Source organism: Myotis nattereri (assembly GCF_964212035.1).
Source record: "Myotis nattereri genome assembly, chromosome: 10".
In the NCBI taxonomy this organism is placed as follows: Eukaryota; Metazoa; Chordata; class Mammalia; order Chiroptera; family Vespertilionidae; genus Myotis; species Myotis nattereri.
The window spans coordinates 71,321,411-71,345,864 of NC_138085.1; the positions used below are offsets into that span (position 1 = coordinate 71,321,411).

At 51.3% G+C, this 24,454-nt stretch overlaps 1 protein-coding gene across 1 annotated transcript in view; it reads right to left on the reverse strand.

The window, feature by feature from the left end:
* Positions 1-596: 596 nt before the first annotated feature.
* The window catches only part of PLB1 (phospholipase B1), a gene marked incomplete at its 5' end in the record, with an annotated part of 112,904 nt that continues 89,046 nt past the window's right edge, over positions 597-24,454 (reverse strand). The window contains 15 exons of the mRNA XM_081100655.1: positions 597-1,849; positions 3,225-3,299; positions 8,995-9,090; positions 9,787-9,891; positions 10,820-10,901; positions 12,226-12,320; positions 13,200-13,262; positions 14,720-14,800; positions 15,735-15,786; positions 18,600-18,699; positions 18,914-18,957; positions 19,196-19,263; positions 20,790-20,848; positions 21,404-21,464; positions 23,605-23,670. Of these exons, the coding sequence (XP_080956781.1) occupies positions 1,646-1,849; positions 3,225-3,299; positions 8,995-9,090; positions 9,787-9,891; positions 10,820-10,901; positions 12,226-12,320; positions 13,200-13,262; positions 14,720-14,800; positions 15,735-15,786; positions 18,600-18,699; positions 18,914-18,957; positions 19,196-19,263; positions 20,790-20,848; positions 21,404-21,464; positions 23,605-23,670 (1,251 nt within the window). The 3' untranslated portion in view covers positions 597-1,645. The remainder of the gene's footprint in view (positions 1,850-3,224; positions 3,300-8,994; positions 9,091-9,786; positions 9,892-10,819; positions 10,902-12,225; positions 12,321-13,199; positions 13,263-14,719; positions 14,801-15,734; positions 15,787-18,599; positions 18,700-18,913; positions 18,958-19,195; positions 19,264-20,789; positions 20,849-21,403; positions 21,465-23,604; positions 23,671-24,454) is intronic.

A 24,454-nucleotide genomic window follows, 5' to 3' on the forward strand; every position in this document is an offset into this window, starting at 1 on the left:
TTATGTAATGAAAGTATAACTCGGGGCCAGTTACCTCTCCTCTGAGTCTTGGTTGTCTTCTCTGTAAAAAGGAGATGACAATAGGGATGTAGAAATTTTAATTATTGTGCACCATGGGGCCTATCATAGTGTAAGCCCTCTGTCAACTCTTATTGGCATTATTTTTCTTTGTACCTGTTTTGCAAAAGTGATAAGATGATGACCCTTCACGAGAGGAAGGCAGGCATTCTTCATCCATCCATTATTGCTCCGTCCCCACACCTGTCTCCGGACCTCTCCTCTTCCCCTGCAGTCTGAACACTATCTCAACTCCCCACAGAGGAGAAAAGAACTCATTTCCAGGTGTGCAGTATTTTAGAGCATTTTTACATGCGTTTCTTGTTTCCCAGCAGTGCTGTGAGGCAGGCAAAATGGGTTCTCTGAGTCCACTTTTATAGACGAATCTGAGAGACTGGGGCTCAGGCTGCTGATGGGGTGTGCTCTATAGGCCACACATTCAAATGGTGTAACTGAGGTTCTAACTCACATTCTCTGTCATGCCATGCTATGTGATCGGAGATATATGGAGATATACTTAGAATGCAGATGATAACGGATTCATTTTGTTTGCTTTTTATTGAGGTGAAATTCATAGGACTTACAATTAACCATTTTAAAGGGAAGAAGTCAGTAGCATTTAGTGCATTCACAATGCTGCACAACCACCCCTCCTAGTTTCAAAACTTTTCATCATCCCCTCCCTGGGTTTTTGTGCAAAATCAAAGGAGTAATCTTGGAAAGACATCCAGCTCAGGGCTTGCCCTGGTAGGGGCCTGTGTTGTCAGACTCTCCAGCTCTCTCTCAGCAACCTGGTAATGTAGAAAGAGGACATCATTCCGAAATTTAGTCCCTTGAGTAAACCAGGTTGAGGATATATAAGGTATTCATGTCCCAATCCTTTAATTTTTTTAAATGGCATTTTCAAAATTGCCCTTTTTCAGGAAACTTTTCCCAAGGAACTCTCCTATTCTTGAGAGCAATGGGATGCGTTTACCCGTCAACACCGCAGCGTTGAATTGCACTGTCTCAGAGCTTCTTGTCTCTTGAAGGAGTTTGTCTCCTTGGCCAGGAACCTCACAGCCTTGGAGGTACCACAGTGCTCTATGTTGTCCTGGTACAAAACAGGTGCACGGCAGGTATGTGTTGGACTGTAATGGATGGTGGCCAGGCAGCTCCTGAACTTTAGCCAGCACCCGGTGACCAACGTCCTCCCCACACGCTAAGTAGTGGGTTTGGGGACTGAGGAGCTGCTCCTCCAGTGCTGGCTGGAGCCCGATAGGGGTTGGTCTGGTTGGGGTTGGCCATCACTTGGGGAGCTCTGGCTGAGATGACAGGAAAGGCCCTAGCTCCCACACCTGCATCACATGACAGATGGAAGGCAAGAGCTTCAAGCAGGTTAACCCAAGAACAGAATGGCTTTGGCCTTCATTAAAATTTGCCAATTCCAGGAGCATTGGCCCCAGGGCTCAGTAAGTCAGGAAGGTCCTTTTGGCTTCCTACATCACCATGTGTGGAAGCAAGTGCGCTCTGTGGTGGCTGAGGTAGAGGGCTGGGGAAGAGTGTGTGGCTGGGGCTTCTAGGATGAGCATCCATGCGGCTGGTGGGCCTACAATTTCACAGTGTCCAGGCTTATTGGAGGATTTTCCTTCTGGCGGCTTCTCATGGCTCTCCATGCCATCACCACGCCGACGCCAACTGCAAGGCCACCTCCTGCCGCCACTGGCACGGCCCAGGGGAGCACGTTGGGGCCTTCTTCAGCCTGGTTTTGGAGTAGCTGACTATTCCTCAGCGTGTGGAGGTAAGGGCTCTCCTGCGGAGGAGGAGAGGGTCAGGGGTTGGGGCCTCTGAAAACCATCCAGCTGCCCACCTTGGGCTCTTTGGGTCCCGTGCTGGAGAGGCTACCACAGCCTTGCACATGTCCCCAGCTCATGGTCTGCAAAGCTCCTCCCTCTCACTGTGCCCCGGTCTCCTGGAGGAGGGGTCCAAAGTGGGCAACACCCAGCTACAACCTCCTGTGTGTCTCACCAGCATCTCCTTTCCTGTCCACCCGATTGTGAAAGATTGGGAACCGACAGGTGACCAATGAATGTCTTGGGGGAGACCCCAACTCTTTCTTTTAAGCCACTACTGGACCACTATTCCCATCCTCCCCTCCAGGGGTGCTGGGGGAGCAGAGAAGGTCAGTGTGGAAGGACAGCTGGTTCTGCAGTCGATTGGAGAACCAGAATGAGAAGGGATGGGAGAGGAGGCGCTTGGGCCTACCTCCCTGGGTCCCTCCTCCCTTTCAGTGAACACGAACTGAGTGTTGCGGGAGCCATGTGCTAGGGGAGCTGTGAGAGTGCCCGAGGGCTAAGATGTGACTTCTCTCATTGACCAGGTAGGAGACAAGACATGTTGAGAAGCGATCACATCACGAAGGAGCCTTTCAGTGTCTTAGGAGCAGTGTAAACAGAAGAGAGGCCAAGGCAGGTGCAGGGACAGTAGCCCCGACAGGGCCTGAAGGATGTGGAGATTTTCCAGAGGCTGAGATGGCGGATGCGCCTCCAGAGGAGCAGTGACGGAACAGACGATGTGTAAGGTGCCTTTCTTTCATGGACGGTTTCATGGAGGGAAGGGTTTCAAGTAGCCTTGACAATACTGGCAGGCTGGTGTCTGGCAGTGATTATGGGATGGATGGAGAGGGGAGAGAGGAGAGCTGGGGAGCAAGTTCGGGACTTTGCCAGTGGTCCAGGTTAAGGCAGTAAGGGCCTGGAAAAGGCCGTGGTGGAAAGGGAGGAGGTGGATTGCAGGCTCCCAGAACAGACACGGTGTCTTATTCCTCTTTGCCGCCCAACCCCCGCAGCCCTAGTGGCATGGCTGGCTTGGGAGAGCTCCTCCGCCTGGTTTAAGACAGAGCATGACTCAGACCCCTCAGGGTAGAGGGTGACTCAAGCTTCTGCCAGTCCTGCCTGCCTCCCCTGAGTGCCTCTTGCTTTCTCCGCCCCTCACCCATGGCTGCCCGCACTCTGAGGAGCTGCAAGGTGTCTGGGACAATGCGGAGAGGCGAGATGTGAGAATGGTGGCAGTGAATGAAGTGCACCATGCCAAAGCCTCCCAGGGGATTTGTGTGTCTCCCGGTGGCTATATTGCCCCCACCCCCACCCCAGACACCTGTCCCACGCTGGGCAGGTGGGACCTTTACTCACAGGAGAGGGACACTTGAGTTTGGTTCGGCTGTAGGTGAAGTTGTTGGAGGTCGTCTTACGGCCCACTGGTTCCAGCTGATGAGAGAAAGGAAATTCTGATTCCTCCGAAGCTGGGAGACCACTCTGTCGGGAGGGGTCTCTCACACCAGACTCCTTCTCTTTGCAAAACTGAAACCAGCTAAGAAGCAAAACCCACAGCAGATACCACCAGCCCCGGGGCCAGAGCTGGACCTGGCTCTCCCTCACAGAGTGACAGGCCCACCAGAGCAGGGTGGGCCCCCGAGTCTGTGTCCTGGATTTACTGAGGCCCAAGAGAGACTGACCGGTCCAGAGGCCACATTGAGTGGAAGTCAGGGCCTAGCACCTCCATTTCCTGCTTCCCTTGCGGGTGGCTGTGATCGCAGACATTCTGCATTTTCAGTTTATAAAATGGTGATCGTCGTATTTACCAACTTCTTGAAGTGTGTGAGGCTAGTCAACTTCAGGAAAACTTGGCAAACACATTGGTTACCATGACACCATTACTATACTCGGCTTGTCAACCTTAAGAAATTGGGTTTTCTCACTTGAGCATCTTTGTATGTTTTCTTCATAGATAGAAAGGTTTACTCACAACGTTTCTGGGAGCAACTGTGGTTCAGAGAGGTTCTCCTGAATAGTTTTGACCCTGGGACCCTCTGAGGATGAGCTGCAAGCTGCTGGACCTCTTCCTCCCAGCACCTTCACCTGGCCTGCCCCCTGACATGTAGCCAGTCCCAAGCATGAACACCTATTCGACTGTCCTGAACTTCTGGCCTCCACGATCTGATCATCTGTCCCTGCCGGTTCCTGACCTCCGCAGCTCCTGACTCCAGGTATTGCCTATGAGGTAAGTGGAAGTACTCTGTGCCAGCTAATGACCACACCTGGCTCATGGTCTTGATTTTTGTTGTTGACTTAAAGCCTTTATACCTGTTCCTTAGCAACACAGTTAGAGGAGGAAGGGCTGCCCTGGCGCCCGCATGGTGACTGGACAGAGCACAGCAGTGTCATCCGCTGGGGTCCTGGCTCTGCTGATAACGGCCTGTAGGAGGCTAGGCTGGCTCCTGAACTGTCCCAAGGTTAGGGGCAGGTCATTAAACCCTGTCCTGACAAATCCACATTGGGTTGTTGTGAGCATCAGATGAGAAGATGAAATGAAAGCACATGTGAACAGGAGGCGACTTACATATACAGTATACGAGAGTGTTATTTCTACTTAGCGCTATTGTAACGGAACCACCTGGTGAGAGACGAATGCTGAAGGCCAGGTTGGATGATTCCCAATGATGTCCCAGGGACCTAGGAACTAAGTGGTGCAGAGGAAGGTAGTGATGATTTGGGGTTGGTGATTGAGTTTCTCCCTTTTTACTGGTTCCCTGCTATCAGAGCACAAACCATTCTGTCTCCCATCATTTAACTGCCCTCCCCTCGACCCCACATCCCCTCCAGCGACCTCTGCCATTACTTCTCATAACTCTAGGGAGAGTTGTTTGTAATCACTGGCTGTGCTCCTGGTCTCCCCTTTTCTCTGACACCCATTCCAATGGGTCTCCAGTCTCCTCATTGGCTGAAGCTCTGTCAGAGTCACCAATGGCCCCTGCGTTGCCAGGTCCAATGATCACCTTTTTGTGTGTGTCCTTGTCTTGTTTGACTTTTCAGCAGCATTTGTCAAAGTTGATACCTCCCTTTCAAGCCACTCACTTATCTGGCTCCCGGGAGATCATGCTCTACTTGTTTCCTTCCCCCTCCCCCTCCTCATCTTCCTCTATTGCTGGTATCAAAGGTTGGAATGAATGTCCTAGGGCTTAACAGTTGGTCCTATACTCTTTCCCACCTATTCTTTCTCTAGGGCTCTCAGTTAAACCTGTGGTTTTGAATACCACCTCTATGCTAATGACACCCACATTTCCCCCCCTAAATCTCCCTCCCTGACCGACTCCCTGAGCGCCAGACTCAGATATTTAATAGCTTACCTGATAACACCAGGTGAGTATCTGGAAGGCATCACTAACTTACCACGTCCAACAAAGAACTTGGAGTTTTCCCCGCCAATCCTTCCTCCTTCTACCACCTCAACCATCCACTCAATTTCCTTAACCTCAAACTAAGGAGTCATCCTTTATTCCTCTTTTTCCTCATCCATCAGTCACTCTAAAACACTCTCTCCTCCTCCATGCTACCACCCTGATTCCAGCCAGCTTCATCTCCCACCTGGACTCCAGCAGCCCCTTAATGGTCTTTCCAATTCCATGCTTGCTTCCTGCTAGTCCATCGCTACTCAACAGCCAGAGGGTAAATGGGTTCATACGGCTGGAGAGCCATCCAAGGACCAGGCCCTGCTCACCTCTCTGACCCTGCTCCCTCCCTCCAGTTACACTGGCCTTTATGTTCTCAGAAGCTTCAAGCTCATCCCTGACTCCAGGCCCGCAGCGGTCCTACCCCCTCTGCCTGGAGCAGTTTGGCCCAGCCCTCTGCATGCCTGGCAGCCTCTCTCAGGTCACAGGCCACTTCTACAGTGAGGCCTGCTTCTCACCCACCATTACTCTCTCTCATAGTTCCCTGCTTTATTTTTTTTTTAAGCCCTGAATGTGGTCAGAAATTACCTTGTTCATTTGTTTGTTTGTTATTTGTCTGTTCCCAACTAGACTGTAGGCTCCATGAGAACAGGGCCATTCTTTCTTTTTGATTGCTGCTTTCCCAGCGCGTGGAGCAGTGCCCACCACATAGGGTGCCCAATAACTGGTGGTTGAGTGAGTGGGTGGGTGGAGCAGAGATTGGAGTGGAGAAGTGCAGGGGCAGGAGGCCTGGGGCTGGCCACACAAACGGGGCTGTTTTTCCTAGAACCCATCTTTCTGAAGCCATATGCACCGATGAAGAGCCAAATGACAGGTCAGGGCCAGGGTACAGTGGGGTTGGGTGGGCCTCTAGACTCCTCTGGGGACTCAGAGAGGCTTCCTGTGGGAGCTGGCACCGGAGTTGAGTGGTGAGATGGGTAAGAAGCAGGTTGGAAGGGCAGTCCGGGGTAAGGGGTGAGTGACAGCACACACTTGGAGGCAGAGACAGCATGGGCGGCGCAGGAAATTTCACTCCTTATTAGATTGCCAAGTGCAAATCTGAGGGTGGAGCAGCTGCCAGATAGGTTGACTGGGGTCAGGTCCCAGAAGGCCTGGTGTCTGGTGCTAAGGGGCCTGGCCTCTCCTTTGGGGAGGGTGGGCCTTGGGAATTTGAAAGCAGGGTGTGTGGCTTGGTCAGAATTTCATTTCTGCAGACTTCTGTGGTGAATACATCTCAGGCAGTGGTTTGCAAACCCTGTATAATAATGCCACCTGGGGAGCTTTTAAAATATACTAAACCCAGGTGTCATCCAAGACTAAGTCAAAATTTCTGGGGATGAGGCCTGGAGACAGGGCTGCCATCATGAGGCTAGGCTGTCCCCCAGCGCCTGGGGAGATGCACACAGTAGCTGGTGGGGGGAGGGGGGCGGGGGGGCGGGGTGGTGGTTGTGGTGGCGAGGGGGCATTTCAACACTGCTGGCTAGGCATCAGAAAAAAATAAGGAGAAACTTTATAAGAAGACAAAAGAATAAAAAGGAGGAGAAAAACACGTCCTGCTATTGCTAATATTTTTGCAAACGTCTCTGGAAGCAGCCTAACTGTTAAGAGAGGAGGGGCAGGAGATGAAGAGTCTAAAGTGTGTTTGCTGCACGGTAGGGTACCCTGGGATCACCGGCCAAAGCCTGCAGACACTATGTCATAGGACTCTAATTATGAGACATGAATTCACCGGGTACATATGAGCTTATCTGGCTGGGAGTGGGAAGGCCAAGTGGTGCTGTGTCCAGAACGCTAGGCAACTAGACCTGGGTTTCAACCCCTGCTCTGCCACTAACTGGCTGTGTGATCCTGGGCAAATTGCTTCATGTCTCTGTGTTTTAATTATAGGGCATTCTGACCAGATGACCTCTATGAGCCTGTTATTTATTTTATGTCACTCTAGGGGTGAAATTCCAGTAAGAAATACTCTGAAAAGTTGGTGTGATGCAATAGCTTTATATCTGAGAAGGCTTTGGATGAAAACACTGGACTATATAATTATTTCCCAAAATTATATAGCAAAGGGTAAGATATTCTTAGATGATTTTAGTCCAGCTTTACTTTGTTGTTTTTTAAATTCGAAGTATGGCTGGGACAATGATGGGAGGGGAGCCAAGGGCAGTCTTGTATTGTTATCTATATGGCTCCATGGCAGTGTGTACCTTTTGTTTTCAGATCTAAACCCCTCCCAGTTGCCTTTATGTATAAAAACCTCTCACCTGGGTGAATGGGGAGAACTGCTTTGGAAGAGGCCAGAACTACATCCTTAATTCATGCAGAAAGAGACCAATGGGCCCTGTCATTTCTGAGTCATCAAGCCCTAGGAGACTCCTGGCATTAGGCAGGCTCAGAACGCCACCAGGAAATGCTGGGAAGGAAAGGCTAAGGGCTTAGCATTTTGCGCCCTTCTTGGAATCCCCTGAGATCTCAGGGAGATAAATAGGATCCTGCATAGAAACCCATTCTTGGGGGCGGGGGGATGTTAAAAGGAATGAAGTCACATGACTCAGCCACTGAAGGACAACTGGACTTCGATTCATTTCTTTCATAGATTTTTGTTTTAGACTGCACACACTTGGATCAAAACAGTTACCGTGTGGAGGCTGAGTGGGAAGGAACCACAAGATGTTTTGGCTGAAATTCAGAGTCCTGGGCTGAGAGTATGATGAAAGATTTAGGAGTGGGCAGAATGTGATGTCAGCAGATAGAAAACAAAAGTAGAGGAAGGCTGAGTCTGCAATGAAGTAGGCCAAGGATAAAACCGGCTTACGTGCTGTTCTGAGGAGAGGAGATGGTGTAGCTAAGGGAAAAGTCAATATTGTGAGTCAGCCAAGTGAGATACTGGACCTATTGGGTGAGTTGACAGGTGTGGGACTATTTGCACAGTGGTGGTTGGCAGGGACACAGCGGGCCTCAACGGCGGTAAAAGGAGCAGGAGTGCAGTCTGTTTAGTCACCATGGGAGAAATGAGGGAACATGCACGTGGGGGTGGAGATTGGGTTACCCACTGAGATTAGAGCAAAAGAAGCCAGAGGATTGGAAAGGCATTTCATGGCTCTGTGCAAATGTAGCTGGTTGTCCAGTAGTGAGTAGCCAGCCATACCGGGCAGGGGCAGGGCCAGGGGTTCCTGTGGCCCCTGGGCTGGATGCTCATTGTACAAGGTCCCCTTTACCACCTTAAGAAAGGATGGGAATAGGTGGCAACCTGGGAAAACAGACTGGGTGGCTCTTTTCTCTTTGCTGTTTAAAGAAATAAGGGTTGGGAATGTGTTGAGACTGGAGTGATGGGGCTGACATTGGTTGAATGTTAATTATCGGGCTGAGTGCTGTTTTCACATCACCTCCAATTTCTGAGATCTGTATCATTTTCATTGTTCTTACAGATGATGATACAGATGGCCGGAGAGAGAGAGATCATTTGCCCAAGGTCACACGGTAAGGGGTTGAAACCGTTGTTTTTATCTAGTCTACCTGATTACAAAGTTATCCCCGCACAGTACTAGGGCATTACTGAAAGAATCAGATCTGTCAGGGCAAATACGTGTGCTACCCTATGAGCTTTGGGGAGAAAGATGCTATGGCAGCCAGTAGGCTTTTGTTGTCGACATCCTGGGGTGGCCCTCTTTGACGGAGCCCAGCAGGCCCCAGGCACTCACCATGTTGTTCCAGAGCGCGATGGCCATCTCGGCATGCCCGCGTTCTGAGAAGTGGAAACAGTCTTCGGAGAAGAAGGTGAGGTCAGCTCCTCCTCTCTGTGACCAAAGGCAAGGGCGTTATCTTCCTGGGACAAGGGCACCGCTACCCGCCCCCACCCACCTCGCAGGCGGCCGGGGCATATCTCCTTTCATTCCTTCAACTCTGCTGATAACTGGCTCAGATATTGATGAAGAAATTCCCCAATTTTTAAATTTTTATTTTTTTAAACAGACATGCATGATAGCCACCCACAGTCCATCCTTTTCCTTGAGCATCCCTGCCCTAATGGCTGACAAAGAATAACATATTTAGGAAGATTTCCATTCTATCCCAATCCAGCAAATAGCAGGGCCAGGCCTCAGGAGCTTGGTCAATGTTGAGTTTATCCTTTTCTTTCCAAATGAATCTAGGTTCTAATCATACTCAAAAAAAAAAAGGTGAAGGGGAAGCAGAAAAACCCACGTAGAGAAGAAAATACACCGTCTAAGACAGTGGTTCTCAACCTTCTGGCCCTTTAAATACAGTTCCTCATGTTGTGACCCAACCATAACATTATTTTCGTTGCTACTTCATCACTGTAATGTTGCTACTGTTATGAATCGTCATGTAAATATCTGATATGCAGGATGGTCTTAGGCGACTCTTGTGAAAGGGTCGTTTGACCACCAAAGGGGTCGCGACCCATAGGTTGAGAACCACTGGTCTAAGATATGGCCCCACACATGTGCCTCCTAGTAATGCCTGCAGCTTACCTCGTTCAGGGGGACAAGCGTGTTTTGGAAGAAAGGCTGCACGACCACCGTGAAGTCCTCACGCTGCAGGTACTGGTGCCAGTAGGAGAACCTGGAGACACCACTCTGAGGACGAGAGAGGCTGCTCAACCCTCCTGACCTGGACAGACAGGGTCTAGCCTTGGGCTGGTCATGATGGAGACCAACCCACCTTAGGCAAAGGGGACTTGAAGGGGCTGCTCTAGGGTGCAGGCAGGAGTACCACCCAATTCAACCCTGAAGTTTCTGCAAGGCTGGGCAGACTGCTGGGCCAAAGGCCCCCCCTGTTCACACTGCATGAAGAGGTGATATACCATGGGCTCCAGTCCAATGCCTGCGCCAGCAAGTGCGTGTGAACTTAGGGGATGAGTGTCCATAGTTTTTGGATTTAAAAACTATGGACTCTAAAAGAGACTTGATATGCTCATTCTTAAGGAGCTTATAATCCAACTGGGAAAATGAGACAAGATGTAAAAAAACCATGAGCAGCAGGTAGGGTCAGTGAAGTGCAGGCTGCAGTTGATGAGGGGCGATAGCTGAGGGTGAAGTTGCTCATGGGAAGCCGCTTAGAAGAGGTAAGATGACATGCCCTGTGCATGAGATGGGTAAGTTGCAGAAAAGCTCAGAGTGGCCATGTCAATGGAGGGGACAGTAAGTTGGGTGGGGCTAAGTCTTATGTTCTTAAGAAGGGAGAAAGACCAACAGGCAGTAAATGCTCTCCTCCTCCTCAGGGTGGGGGATGGCGGCCATCACATGACATCTACTCTGGGAGCCCAGTGCTGCTCCACCCTCAGGGCTGACCCAGGGCTGGGAGGTGGGAGTTCTCTCAGCTTCCCTTCTGAGATTTCTCACTCCCCCTCTCCCCCCAGCTTCTCCCCGCTGGATAAATATTTCAGGGGCTGTGACCTGCCTATAGGAGCACTTGCTTTCAGGAAAGCCCTGCTGAACACAGATCCTTGCTCTGGAGTAAAGGTGCCTCTCACCTGGGGCAGGAAGAGAAGGGGTGCAGATCTACCTGAAAGTTCCAGTTCACCTTCTTCAGTTCTTGCATCTCTGGGGAGTTCTCCTGGAAGCGTCTGAAGCAAGTGCAGTTGCTCCTATAAGGCAAGGAGTCCTATGGAGAAGCTCCCTGGGGGCAGCCTGGCTCTGGGCCCCTGGGAGGCTGACCCCCACCCAGAGGAAGCTGCTGCCCACAGGGGCCTGGACCCTGTGCTGCCTCACATGAGAAGGTGATGACATACAGGTGCCTCCACAACACAGCCTTGCTGACTCATGGACCCAGGCCACAGAACGGAACCTCAAGGTCCAGCAGGTATTTGTTGAGAGAGAAGGTGGAAGAGTTGGCACCTGATGCCTGGGTCTCCGTGTGGACAGGCCGCCCATTCCCCATGGCTGCTCCTTCCCAAGCTTGTGGCTTCTGTGGTTTGTCCAGAGAATGACCAGGTAGGGAGCGGGATGGAGTTGGGTGAAGGCGGCCATGATGGCCCAGTCCCTCTCCTTTATGTTCCTGAGGCCTCCCTCCTCTATCTCCAGCTGCTTGGGACTCTCCCTCAGAGCTCCAGAGTGGGGAGTCTCTTGAGAAGCTAGGGCGGGTCAAGGTGGAATGTAAGACCGCCTTGCTGGAGGAGCCCGCCATACCCCCAGCTATTGGCCACTCCACCCGGGGGGGCTAGGTTCCTATCAATAATGGAACTAGCTTGTCATCTTCCCACCAAATCCATTTGACCCCAGATAGGACCCTTCAACCCCCTACAGACTCTCCTCCCCACAGCAAAACTCCGGGAGACCCTCTGGCCTCAGAAGATGCCAACTCCCTGCCAGGGTAACAGCCGAGCTTTAAATAAATTCTAGCCCCCAACAGAAGTTCTCATCTTGCAGTGGCCTCAAGGACCGCCATCTGAAGGACATTATAAAGCCTACTGTTTCCTGAGCGCCTGCCCCACTGGGGCAGTACTTGTCATGCACTGCCTCTAGACTTCCCATCTACTTTGTAAGGAAATTTTACCGGTGAGAAGCGGAAAGCACAGAAAGGGTGAGGTGGTTTGGGCAAGCTCCCACAGGTCCTAAATGGCAGAGCCAGGATCTGAGGCCAGGTAGAGCTCATGGCCCTCTGCTGCCTCTCAAACACAGAGCAACTCGCTGGAGCTGGAGTTTGGAATTGTTGGCAATTCAGGAGGCTTTAAGGACCATTTGGTCTGTCTGTCTCACTTTACAGAAAAGCAAACTGCGGTCCTGAGAAAGGAAGTGACATGTATACAGTCGGCATTCAATACTGTAGAGGCCTTTCCAAGTGATTTTGCAAGTCCCTGGCTAGTTGCCCGCTAGATAGGACTGTCTTCTCTGTGCAATGGTCTCACTGTTGGCGTTTGTGAGCCCTGCTCCCCAGGGTGCCCTCACCTGGGACCGGGACTGTGTACTTACTGAGCTGCCAGTGGCATGTCACATTTCCCGCCTTGGCCCTGGTGTAGGCTGCTCAGCTCCATGACCTCCACCACATTGACAAAAGCCCTTGGAAGCTGTGGGAGCAGAGGGGCGGGTTTCATTAGTCCCCAGGCAGTTGGTGGTGGTGGTGGTGGAAAGTGGGGGGATGTGGGAGGGGTAGGGCACTGATGATTACTGGAATGAGCCTAAGGCAGTGGTTCTCAACCTTCCTAATGCCTCGACCCTTTAATACAGTTCCTCATGTTGTGGTGACCCCCAACCATAAAATTATTTTCGTTGCTCCTTCATAACTGTAATTTTGCTACTGTTATGAATCGTCATGTAAATATCTGATATGCAGGATGTATTTTCATTGTTACAAATTGAACATAATTAAAGCATAGTGATTAATCACAAAAACAATATGTAATTATAGATGTGTTTTCTGATGGTCTTAGGACCCCTGTGAAAGGGTTGTTCGACCCCCAAAGGGGTCGCAACCCACAGGTTGAGAACCGCTGGCCTAAGGGATCATCTACAAGCCAACTTCTCCCTCCCCACTTGTACCAATAAAGAAACAGCCTCAGAGGGGAAATATGACTCGTATTCATCTCAGTGAACCTCCTCTATCGGCCCCACTCTCTACATTGAGAAACTGAGATCCAGAGAAGTCACGTTGCTGGTAAGCCACACCCCCTGGCTGCAACAAGGCCAACGGGCTTCAGAGGCAAGCTCTTTGCCACCAGCAATGCAGCCTGATCCGGTCAGAATGCCCCCGCAGAGGAGCCGGCGGCCGCCTCTCCCATGCCACCCAGCGTCCCGGTGCCTGCTCGCAGTGGGGCTCTGCTCAGCATGCATCTCCCCGAACAGAACAAACTTGCCTACATGCACCCTGGGAGCGGCCCCAGGGAGCGAGCAGGCAGGAGGTTACCCGCAGGAAAGGGGACCCCGGATGTGCTGCTGCTCTGTCCTACCTCATAGAGGATGTCCAGGGCCTGTTGGATGTGCTGAACATATTCCCTGGCTGAATGGGCCTCCTGTGAAGAAAGAAGGGCTCTCCTCAGCCCTGGGCGCTCCTCAGAGGAGGAGAGTGGTCTGTTCCCAGCCGAGAGGGCCCTGGGCACCCGGGATGGTGGCAGAGTGGATTTACACAGGGGCTTGGATGGCACTGGACCGACTAGAAGCCCACCTCTCATTGCTGGTGGACAGGGTCTCTGTTAGACACCATGAATCATCCCCACGGCACCCCACTCCGTGGCATCTCAAACCCACAGGCAGCCCCTGGCAGTGCTGGGCCTGCCACTCCTCCGGACCTTCCCGTCACTGGTCTCATTCTTCTCCAACCATATGGCCATGCTGGCCCCCTGGGCTCCCCCTAACTCCTACGGTCCTTTGCGGGCTCCTCTGACCCATCTTCCGACTGAAGCTGGTTAAGCCCCTTCCTAGTTAGTCCTGTGGGCTGGCAGTCAGGTCCTTTTCACAAAAATACTCTCAGTATAAACCTGCTTACACAAGGGACAGGCATTCTGGGGCTAGTGGAGGCATTTTCCTGTCCCAAGTCCCCACAGGTGGCTCTGAGGTCACTTCTGGCTTTCTGGACCCTGTTGAGTCCAAGATGCAGTGACATTTCAATCCCCCCGGGGCGGTGTCACTGCCTCCAGGGTCTGCGCAGTCAGGCCGAGAACAGGGTGGGGGGGTGGGGGTGGGGGGCGGCAGGCCTGGAAGAGCGAGACCCGTGTGGGGGGAGGAATTCTCATGCAGCCTCCGGTGGTGTCTCTGAGCCACAAGGAATGATGAATGCCTTCTCCCCCCGCCTGTGCCTGTCAAGCATTCTACCAGGACCTCTGAGTAATGGCAGCTGTCTTTTTCTGGCCAAATAAAATACAGGATGTCCTCAACTTAGAACAAGATGTATTCCAAAAGTTACAACTTCCCAAGGTTTGTAAGTCTGGACCCGTTTCCGCACAGAAACAACGTTAGGCACAGGGGTGGTTCCCAGGCCGGCAGGCTGAGGCTGGTTAACTCATGATGTCCCTGAAGTGCAGCAAGCCTTCCTATCGGGACGGGTTCAGTTTCAGCCAGCCCAGGTATGACATGGTTTCAGCTGCCCTGCACCCCCTCCACCCCCACGAAAAACACCAACAAGCAGGGCAGAGACTGCAAGCAGGTGGGGGGTGGGTCTCACAAGTTACCCACTGGCTACCAGAAATCAGTGTGTGTGCATTACAGAGGCCACCCCATCAGCAGTGCCCAGCATGGGTGCTTCTAGACTCTTCTGGAATCAGACCAATGAAGCTGGTCTCCGAGGGGCCTCCCGCAGTGGGAAATGCCAGGCCTTATGGGGCATGTATGAGCCAGGGCTGCCTGGGCGGACTCAGGTGCCTGGAGAGCAGGCAAGGTGACTCCCATGAGGGCGCTCAGGGCCCTGGGCACAATAACGCCACTGGTCAGCATCTCCCTCCCCTGGTCCCCGAGGGGCGGGTCAGGGGCCTACCGGATTCTCGCAGTAATGACACAAGTCGTTGCTCCCAATGAAGAGAGTGATCAGCTTCCAGTCTTTCTCCAGATTGATTTCCTGAGGGGACAGAGTTCCTAGGTTTAGGGCTTTGTGGGGGGCACATTCAGGAGGTACTTCCCTGGCCAGACTGCCCCCAAGGGTCCCTCACTCTCTCTGTCTCACAGTGGAGAGACGCTGCCTCACCCTCACCGTGATGCTGGAGCAGGGAGAGAGAGAGAGAGAGAGAGAGAGAGAGAGAGAGAGAGAGAGAGAGAGAGAGAGAACATACAGGTGTACACATGTATCTTCTGCTCACACACTGCAGGAGACTATGTCCCTTTGAAATCCTCCTTAGAAAGCTGCAGTCCCGTGTGAAGTGGAGTGCATTAAGGCCTTCTGAGGAGCCAGGGCAAAAGATGTAGCTGGAAGCAAAAACCCAGAGCTGCCTCTTGGGAGGGCTCTTCAGGTGTGGGAGCAGGGGGTAGACCAAGGTGGGGCCTGGAGAGGGGGCCATGTGAGGACTCAGAGGTAGGGTGGGGGCTGAGAGGCCCTCCAAGGAGCCGCTCTCCACTCGGCCACCGTAATAGGAGTCCCGCCAGGAGCTGGATTCCAAGGCATAAACACAGAGCCTTAAAAAAGAAATTATTAGTGAGAAGGGTGCGAGGGGCTGGGATTGGGAACGAGGAAGGACTGGAATGAGAAGCCTATTTTTAGAACCAGCATTTACATAATAGGGCTCTGCAGAGCCAGCTCCCTAAAGGGGGGAGCTGCTGGAGGCCAATGCTACGGATCTCCAACTCTCTGCTCCATCTCTCCCTTCTGCTGCACACCCTAGGGGGAGGGGGCAGGGCCAGGGGGACAGCCAAGAGGGTGCCTTTGTGGCAAGGCCTGCTTCTTGTGGCTCCTTTGGCCCCTCATACGGACATGCCCAGAGCAGAAGCCGCAGTGGGACGTAGGGGGTCTGTTAGAGCCACTGACCCACCCCAGCTAGAGACCCGGGTCCTGTACTCACAGGGCTGTTTTTCATTCGAGCCACCAGGTCCCGGGCCTGGGCTGGCATATCCCTAGGCAGGAGAAGAGAGGGATTGTTAGAGTGGGCCCAGGAGCAAGGGCTCAAGCTGCAGGAGTTTGGCCTGGCAAGGATGTGTTTCCAAAAGACTCGCATTATGTTAAGTTTATTCCTTCAGAGTGTATTGAAAGGCTTGATTCTCAGGAAATCTCAGCCGAGTAATAATCAAAGGTCTGCCATGACCTCGGAGCCACATGGACCCAGACCCTGCTGGAGGCTCGTCTGATCCCACCACCTTTCCTGTCGGCCCGTCCTCCCGGCCACGTGAGGTGGCATCTGCTCAGCCTCCCAGCAGGGAAGTGCCCTTACAGTTCATCCAGTGCTTTCATTGCAAGCTGAGCCTGTTCACTTCTTAATTGGCTGCCTGTTTTAAAAATAACCTTTTGTGTATTTTTAAAAAAGTCACAGCCCTAAATTATCCCTCGGCTTTCCCCTTCCAGGCTTCCCGACTCCGTTAGCCTTCACTTCTAAGCCCCGCTCTCTGCCCTTTAATCCTTTTGTTTTTCTTCTCTTTCCACACCATTCTCCAACTCCTCACGTTTCCCCTCCCAGCAAGACAGGCTGGGGAGACATAAACGGACAGGGTTCGTTCTCCCTTCACCTCCTGGATGTCTGCCACGAATAAAGCAATGAATACTCAGGATAAGAGACCTGCGTGCCAATGGAACGCTATTCAGCAATAAAGATGAATGGACTACCAATACAAACAACAGCATGGATGCATCTCAAAATAATTTTGCTGGCTGAAAGGTTAGACAAGAAGGCATACATAGTCTATGATCTCATTTACATACAATTCTAGAAAAACTAAGACTCATCTGTAGCGACAGAAAGCAGGTCAGTGGTTGCCTGGAGTGTGGTAGGGGACAGGAAGGGGCAAGAGGGAGAGATTACAAAGGGGCACAGGGAAACTTTTGGGGGTGATGGGCGTTTATCATCTTGATTGCAGTGATGGTTTCACAGGCATATGCTTGTACAAAACATTAAATTGCAGACTTTTAATGACAGTGTATTGTATGTCAGTTAAACCTTTTTTTTTTTTTAAAGTATGTATATGAGAAATTATGTCAGCAAAGAGATACAGCCAATAGAGGCCTCCTTGGAGGAAGTCCTAGAAACAGTTGCTGGCACAGGATGGCCATTTAAAATCTCTGCATGCCCACAATGAGCTGGGCACGTGGCCAAGCAAACATGACACCTTCCCTGCCCTCGTGTCTCATTTACACACCCATACAGTCCTGCTATTGGTGGGCACATCAGAAAGCTATAAAGAAAGCCTGACCTGGTTAAAGGTGACCACAGAAGTACTCATAACCTTTTAATAGGTTCAAGATGTGACGAGGGGAATTCATGGGCGATAAGTTCACATGGGCACTGGGGGAAGTCAGGAACGCCCACTTCCTCCTCTCTCCCCAGCCATGTTCTTCAGGCTCAGAGCAAGTTCCACCTTCCCTGTGAGCCTTCTCTCCACTGAGCTCATTCGTCCACACCTCCTCCATTTCCTTTTCCATCTCTTGGAGTTACGGGACCCGGGTTCTCCTTGCAGCTCTGCTACGAACTTGTTGTGTGAGCTCACTCAAGCTACCCAACCCTGCCAGGGCTGAATTTTGCTCACCTTTTACACAAAGGGGTTGGATGCATGATTTCTGGGGACCCTTCTGCATCTGTGTTGAGACTGCCTAGTCCTCACGCTACACTTTTCCATTCTCTTGGTTGCACTCCAAAGTACAAAATCATTTCAGTCTGCAATGTTGCTGTACGCAACATTTCCCCCCAAAAGTTACTTGTTTGTTTCACTGGACAGTAAGCCCTTTGTAGGGAGGGAGTTCACCTTTTGACTGACTTTTCTGTATCTTTTGGTAACTGCCTTGGAGCAGCAGTGAAATAGAAAAGGCAGTGAGAGAAGTGAAGCGAGAAAGGGGCTAAAATGTCAACAGACTCAAGAATCACCTCCAGGTTAATGAAGCCTGGGCTGTAAATGATAATGAAACGACAATGATGATGATGATGATGGTAATAATAATAATAATAATAATAATAATAATAGCAGCAGTTAGATGTTGACATCAGGACCCCACGAAGCCCAGTTTTATTTTTGTTTTGTTTTTTCCAGAAAAATCAGTTCCTCTTGCTTATGACGTTGAGGAACTGACATGGCTTCCTGTGTCTCAGGGCCGCACCGAGCGTGGGGCCCTCCTCACTAGACTGAAAGGAAGGCTCCTGTAAACACCGTGAGTCAGGGCAGCGTCGTTTCCTTGGTGATCTGAGCGCAGCAATCCTGCTAAAAGCAAACACCCAGCACGTTCGGTGCAGAAAATCAATGAACTCTGCCAGGCATTTCAGCTTTAATTATCTGAATTATTGTCAACAACAGAAACCTGAGTGAAAACAAACAACTACCATGCTGTTCCCGGGCCGCACACCTCACTCCCTAATGTCAAAATAACAGCCCTTTCAGATTCCACACTGGAGGACCTGAGGTGCGGGGGAGGGAGGGAGGCGGGCTGTCCGTGGGGGTCACACACCGAGTCCCTGAGAAGTTCGCTGAACCCCTGCCGGGCAGGGAGCTAAAGGCCCGAGCCAGCCAGGCCTGATCCTGGGTCCCCTGATAACTTTCGCTGATAAGCTTGGACCATTTGGGAAACTTTCTAAGCCTCAGTGTCCTCATGCTAGTGCCCATCCTGAAGGGTGTGAGGTCACAGGAGACCACCCACGTGAGGGCCAGCTCAGGGCCAGGCACACAGCGATTACTGCTCACCTGGGGCCAGGCTGCCAGGTCCCGGCCTCCTCTCTCCCTCCTGTACTCACCGAGCGCTGGCGCCTTCCACAGCCACATTCAGTCCTGCCGTCGCCTCCTGGGTGCCGGTGGAGAATCCGAGGATTTGAGGATTGAACTTCTTGAGAATGTCTTTTAAGAGGAAGAAAGCAGACCGCACAGGTGAGTGGGAGGTGGATGTGCAGCGTTGGGGCACAGGTGGGGGCAGGGCGGTTTGGGGTCTTTTTGGGGCCGGTGGACTTCCCTCCTTGCAGATGGCTCCCCTGCTGCTGCTCAGGGGAGGCCCTGGCCCCAGCGAGGGGTTGTTGCGGCCACCGTGATGGTGCTTCTGCGTGTTGCTACTTACTGGGCAGCGTGGTGTGGGTCTCCAAGACCCCATCCCCTCCAGCGCTGGGGAGAGAAACACATCTGTTCAAACCGCCCGGCCCGCTGCTCCACATGTCATCATATTTCTGAGCCAGAACCAGAGTCTGCCCCCGATACGGGATTCCCGTCACCCTGGGGACCAACGTGAGCACCAGGGCCTTTGCATCTCGGCGCCGGGCCATGGAGCCTGGCCCCGTCTCCGTCTCCACAGGGCTGACAGGGGGAGTGTCACCCAGAGAAATGAAGTGGAGAACATCCTCACCTCCAGGACAGTCCCCGCCAGGACACGAGCTGGTCGCTGGAGTTGCCAGGGCGGGCTCCCACCGCGGTCTGCAAAAGGCAAAGAGAAAGCAGGCTGCAGCCCTGGGGGTGGGGGTGGGGGGTGGGGGGTGGTGGTGGGGCTGTGCCCTCGTGTAGCAGCCAGAGCCTGGATTGACCTTTTCTGAAAATGTACCAGCTCCTCTCCAGGCCACTTAACTCTGAGTTGTCCTGACTCCTCAATCCTCTACATACAACCAGCAACCAAGTCCTAGAAGAACCAAGATCCTTCCTTCGCACACTCTCTAGCTCCCACCTCTTTCTTGCTGTTCCCTTTGCCATATTCTGAGGTGAGACGGTCATCTTCTCGCTGTGGACAACACTCTAACCTCCGACCTGACCCCACGCTCTCCAGCGCCTGCTCCCTTCTCACCAGCTGCTCTTCTGAGCTCACCTTGTCTTCACACCTCCCCTTGACCCTGACCTTTCAGTGGGTCTCCCTTACCCACAGGGTCAGAGCCAAACCCCTTTACCAGCTTCCTGAGTTCACCATAACCTGGTTTCCACTTTCCTTCCTTCACTCACCTTCTCCTTTCCTGTCCACACAAATCTCCAGGTCTAAGCAAACTGATCTGAAACAGGAGGGCCTTGGACTGGTGTTGAATTCATTCTCTAAGACCTTTGCCAGTTTTTGTCTCCTTTATAAAACTTTCTCAAAATGCCCTATCTCAAAAAAAAGAGAGAGGAATTCCTCTTCAAAACTTATAAAAATAATGCATAGTCACCATAACTAGTGAAATGATGCAAAGGTTTTTAAAAATTAATAATCTACCCCACCTTATAATCTTGCCCCATCCCCTCCTCATCCCTGACCCATATACACACGCCATCAAAGCTAATCATACCAGAGTTAAAACACATTCACACACCTGGGGGGAAATTGTTTGTTTTTATAGAAATAAATATCTGGTTTTTAAAAAAAAGGCCTGTATGTCATCTAATGATTATGTAGCTTCTTCTGTGTACATTCCTTGCTTTCCCAGTTGAATAGATTTCACGAGGGCTACGACTATGTCTCATTCTTTCCCCTCAGAATTGCTAGCAGAGTGCACACAGCAGTAGCTAAATAGTTGGCTCATAGGATTCACTTAGTGAAACTGTGCTATGTGCAGGAATTGGGCTCCCTCTGCCCCAAAGAACACATCTTCAAACGGGGTGAGGGGGTGCTGGGAAGGGGTGGGTAAGACCACCACTCTGTGAGTCAGGTAGATGGAGGTGAGTTTCCTGATACAGGCAGGCAGGTAGGTTTGGCTGAGTACCTTAGCAGAGACAAAATGCTTGGGGTCAATGGGGAAAGGGGTATGTGTAGGTATATGGCTTCTCCCTGGGGAGGCGGTGTTTGAGCGAGACTGCAGAAGGGCAGAGGGCAGAGCATTACAGATTGCCTGGTGATGTCTCGTGGCTGCCTGGCTGTGTTTTGGTGCCTGACACAGGTAGGTTCTCACTAGTGCCAGCTAAACGCAGAGCCAGTGCGGAGGAAGAGTTGATTCCGCACAGGGCTTGGCGGGTGCCCATGCCTGGCACAGCTCAGTACTCACAGTTAGCGAGTCACCCAGGGCGGCCACCACTTTGATGTCTCCTGGTCGGAGCTCATGGACTAGGATAGACAGGCAAAAAGATGGATGGTCAGGGGGAGGTCTTTCTTTTAAAGCATAAACTTGACTAGAAGTCTGAGATTCCACTGTAGTCCCACAGGTCCCCCCTACACTACTTCCAGCCTAGGGCCTTAGCAACTTTGCCTCTTACATCCGTTAGAGCAACCAAGGCACTGAAGGTAATGACCTTGATGGCCTTGTCCATCCTGAGAGGAGCCGGATTCCCAGTGGAGCGGTCCAGGAAAGTACTAGCTGCGGGGGTCATGAGTGTTGGCAGAGAGGACCCCAATCCCTGAATGGCCCTACCTCACAGGGCAGGGAGGCCTGAGGGCCTGCCACTGGGACTAAGTGGACCTGAGAAGTGTGATTTGTGGAGAGGCCTGGGAGCCCAGCAGGGGTTGCAGGCCAGCTATTCTCCGGTTACACCAGACCTAGGACCGCATTGCGTGGGAATGGGCGAGGCCTGCTCAAGGCTCCAGGATGTGCTTGCAGGGTCTCCCACCACCTGGACACTTAGCAAGGCCCTTGAGTGAAGTGGGAAATGACGTTTCACTCACCCGAGGTGGGAACACTGTTGGACGGCGTCCACTCCATGCACAGGAAGTCACTACCCCAGTTCTAAATCGACAGGAGGAAAGACACAACGTCCAACACTCATTGTGCAGGGAAGTTAGCTTCAGCCGAGAACTAGCTAAGGAACGTTTGGTGGCGGCTAGAACTATGTCACTGGAGGGGGTCATGTGAGGGAAGGATCTGTTAGCTGTAAATGGCCTGCGACAGAAATGAGGGAGGAGAAAATGGGTGCCTGCCCATCCCTATGCACAAAACACATCATGGTGGGAACATACAACCGTCTTTCCCATCTCCACTCTCTCTGCTCTGAAGTGGAGCCAGCAGTCCTACGGAAGCAGGGGAGTAACAGTGCAGTCATTCACACTACGTGGGGTTTCCCAGAGAACACATTTCTGGACGCCTAATAAGAGATTCCAGCTGGGTTTTGGTATTGTTACTTAACATTAAGCTAATGGACACTAATTAGGATGCCAGAGCCGAAACAATAATTAGTTAGAATATATTTAGAAAAAGAACATGACATTTTTACAATTGCAGAGTCCCTGGTTTCTGCATATATTTTTCTTGCACATGTGTATATGTTTTTGGATATTTAACTTAATAGCCAACCATTTCCTTGTATGTGTAAAAATTAATGCCTATAACCTGGGTACTTTTAGTCAAATTCCTTCTTTCTTCTAAAATACAGAGCACCTTGCCTTGGCCAGGTGGCTCAGTTGTTAGAGCATTGTCCAGATATGCCAAAGTCATGGGTTCAATCTCTGGTCAGGGCACATACCAGAAGCAACCAATGAATGCATCAATAAGTGGAACAACAAATCTCTCCCTCTTCCTTTCCCTGCCCCCTCTCAAATCAATAATAATAATAATAATAATAATAATAATACAGAGCACCTTTTCCAGGTGCTGGAGGAAGGGATGGGTGGGAAGCAGAGGGCATAGAAATGACCAGTATCAGCAAACTGGGGGAGAAACAGAACCTCCTCCCCAGAGGTGCAAACACCTGCCTATCTCCAAGATGGCCTGAGGGACAAGCCCAGTGCTGAGCGCATAGTAGGGCTCCACAAACAGGCACTGACTAGTTGGCTGATTTGGAAGCTCATTTCTTCTGTTTTAATCAGATGATAACGAAGACAAGCCTCCTTAAAAACACTCTTCTCACCAGGGAGCAAACTGAAGCTTCTTTTAAAAATTATTTGCTTAATTTGATAGAACTCCATTTATTCCAAGGAACTTCTCAATTCATCACATGCACAGATTCCTTCTTCTGTGTGGATGCTCTACTCAAGTCAAGACTGTGTTTGTTGTGCCTATGACAAATATCGGGGGACATTATAAAAAATGTTCTATAGCTGTGAGTACTTCAGAACTATCTCAGCCAGCTGCTGAGCCAGAGACACAGCTGGGGTCTGTCACAGGGGAGAACCACACACTGCAATGTGCCGGGGTACCCTGGTGTCCTGTGAAACGCAGATGCTGATTCAGTAGGACTGGGGTGGTGTCCAGGACTTCGCATTTCCAGTCGGTTCCACAAAATACCGACTTCTGCGCATGGGCCACGAAGTTTCAATCGCACTGTATGTGCGTGCCCGCACGTGGTATTTTGTGAAGAGCCACACTCAAGGGGCCAAAGAGCCACATGTGGCTCGCGAGCCGCGGTTTGCCGACCACGGCTCTCGGCCATCTTTGGAGTAGTAATCCTTAAAGCCGTGGGCCCTGCGTCCTTGGGGTTCCTCAGAGCCAGTATGATTACCTGGAACCCAACCAGTCTCGGGACCCACCTAGATATGCATCAGCTTCCTGTTGGGCCCGGCCCCTGGAATTGGGGTTCTTTCTACTCGGCTTGGCTTTCACCTTTCAGGAAGTCAATGGGACATCATACCTATTGCCTCCCCTTCGTCCTTTGAGAAGCTGAGTTGCCTAATCAGAAATGATGTTTGTACAAAGGTCAATGGGCACTTCCTCTTGTTGGCTGCTATTGTCAGGTAAGCACCAGAGAACATGTTAGGACAATCCTGGAACTCTGTGGTTCAGGCGATTTTTTTTTTTTTTACATTTCCGTTTTCAGTATGTAAGAAAGGCACATTTCTGCTTAAGCTAACACTCGGAAACCTGCATCCCACCCGAGTCACTGGCAGGCGGAATGGTTTGTCCCTGAGAGAGGCGGACATGCGTCAGGAGTTACCTCGATGGCTGGCTTGGTGGGGTATGTGTAGTTACTGTTCCGCAGCGTTCTCAGGAAAGGCTCATTCTAGGAGAGGAAAGAAACCACCAGGAGAGATTATCTGACAACATCAGAGGTTGCTCAGGAAAGATAAGGACTAATAATCCTGTCCTCTAGATTTTTTTAACATGAGTTTTCTGCACTCAAATAGGAAGAACTGTGTAAACATCACTTTGTTCATTCCCTAGGGGGGTTTTCATATCATCTTTGGCAAGGGATAAAGGAAAGGCCTAAAAAAGGGTCATGTATGTATGTTTTATTCAGGGTTCTAAGAACATCTCCCTAATCATCACACTGATCTGTTTTCTTTCCTTTGCAATTTCTCTGGCAAGAGATTCATATTGTAGCAATTTTTTCTTTTATAAAAAGAGTTATGATTATCAATTTGCTTTTAATGTCTTCTTCCCCCTTCATTTCAGAAGAAACATGCTCTCTTCCGTTCTGGCCCTGCCACTGCCTCTCTTGCATCCTGACCCCATTCACACCATCACGTTCCTGCCGGGCATCAGATCTGAGTTTGCAGACCCTGAAACCCCCATTTTACAGATGAGGAGCAACTGAGGCCCAGAGTGAGCAAGGGATCTGCTCCAGGCACAGAGCAAATAGTGAGTGAGAACAGGGCCTGACCTGACTGGGCAGGCCCCGCTGACTGGGACTGGCCTGGTTCCATTCCTCACACTGACAGGCCTGGGTGGTCAGACATGGAGGAAGAGGAAGACAGGGACTCAGCAGACACCTTGAAGGATCGAATCTACATGTGCCAAAGTCTCAGCGCCCGACATGGGCCCTGGCTACCTGGGCACCACACACG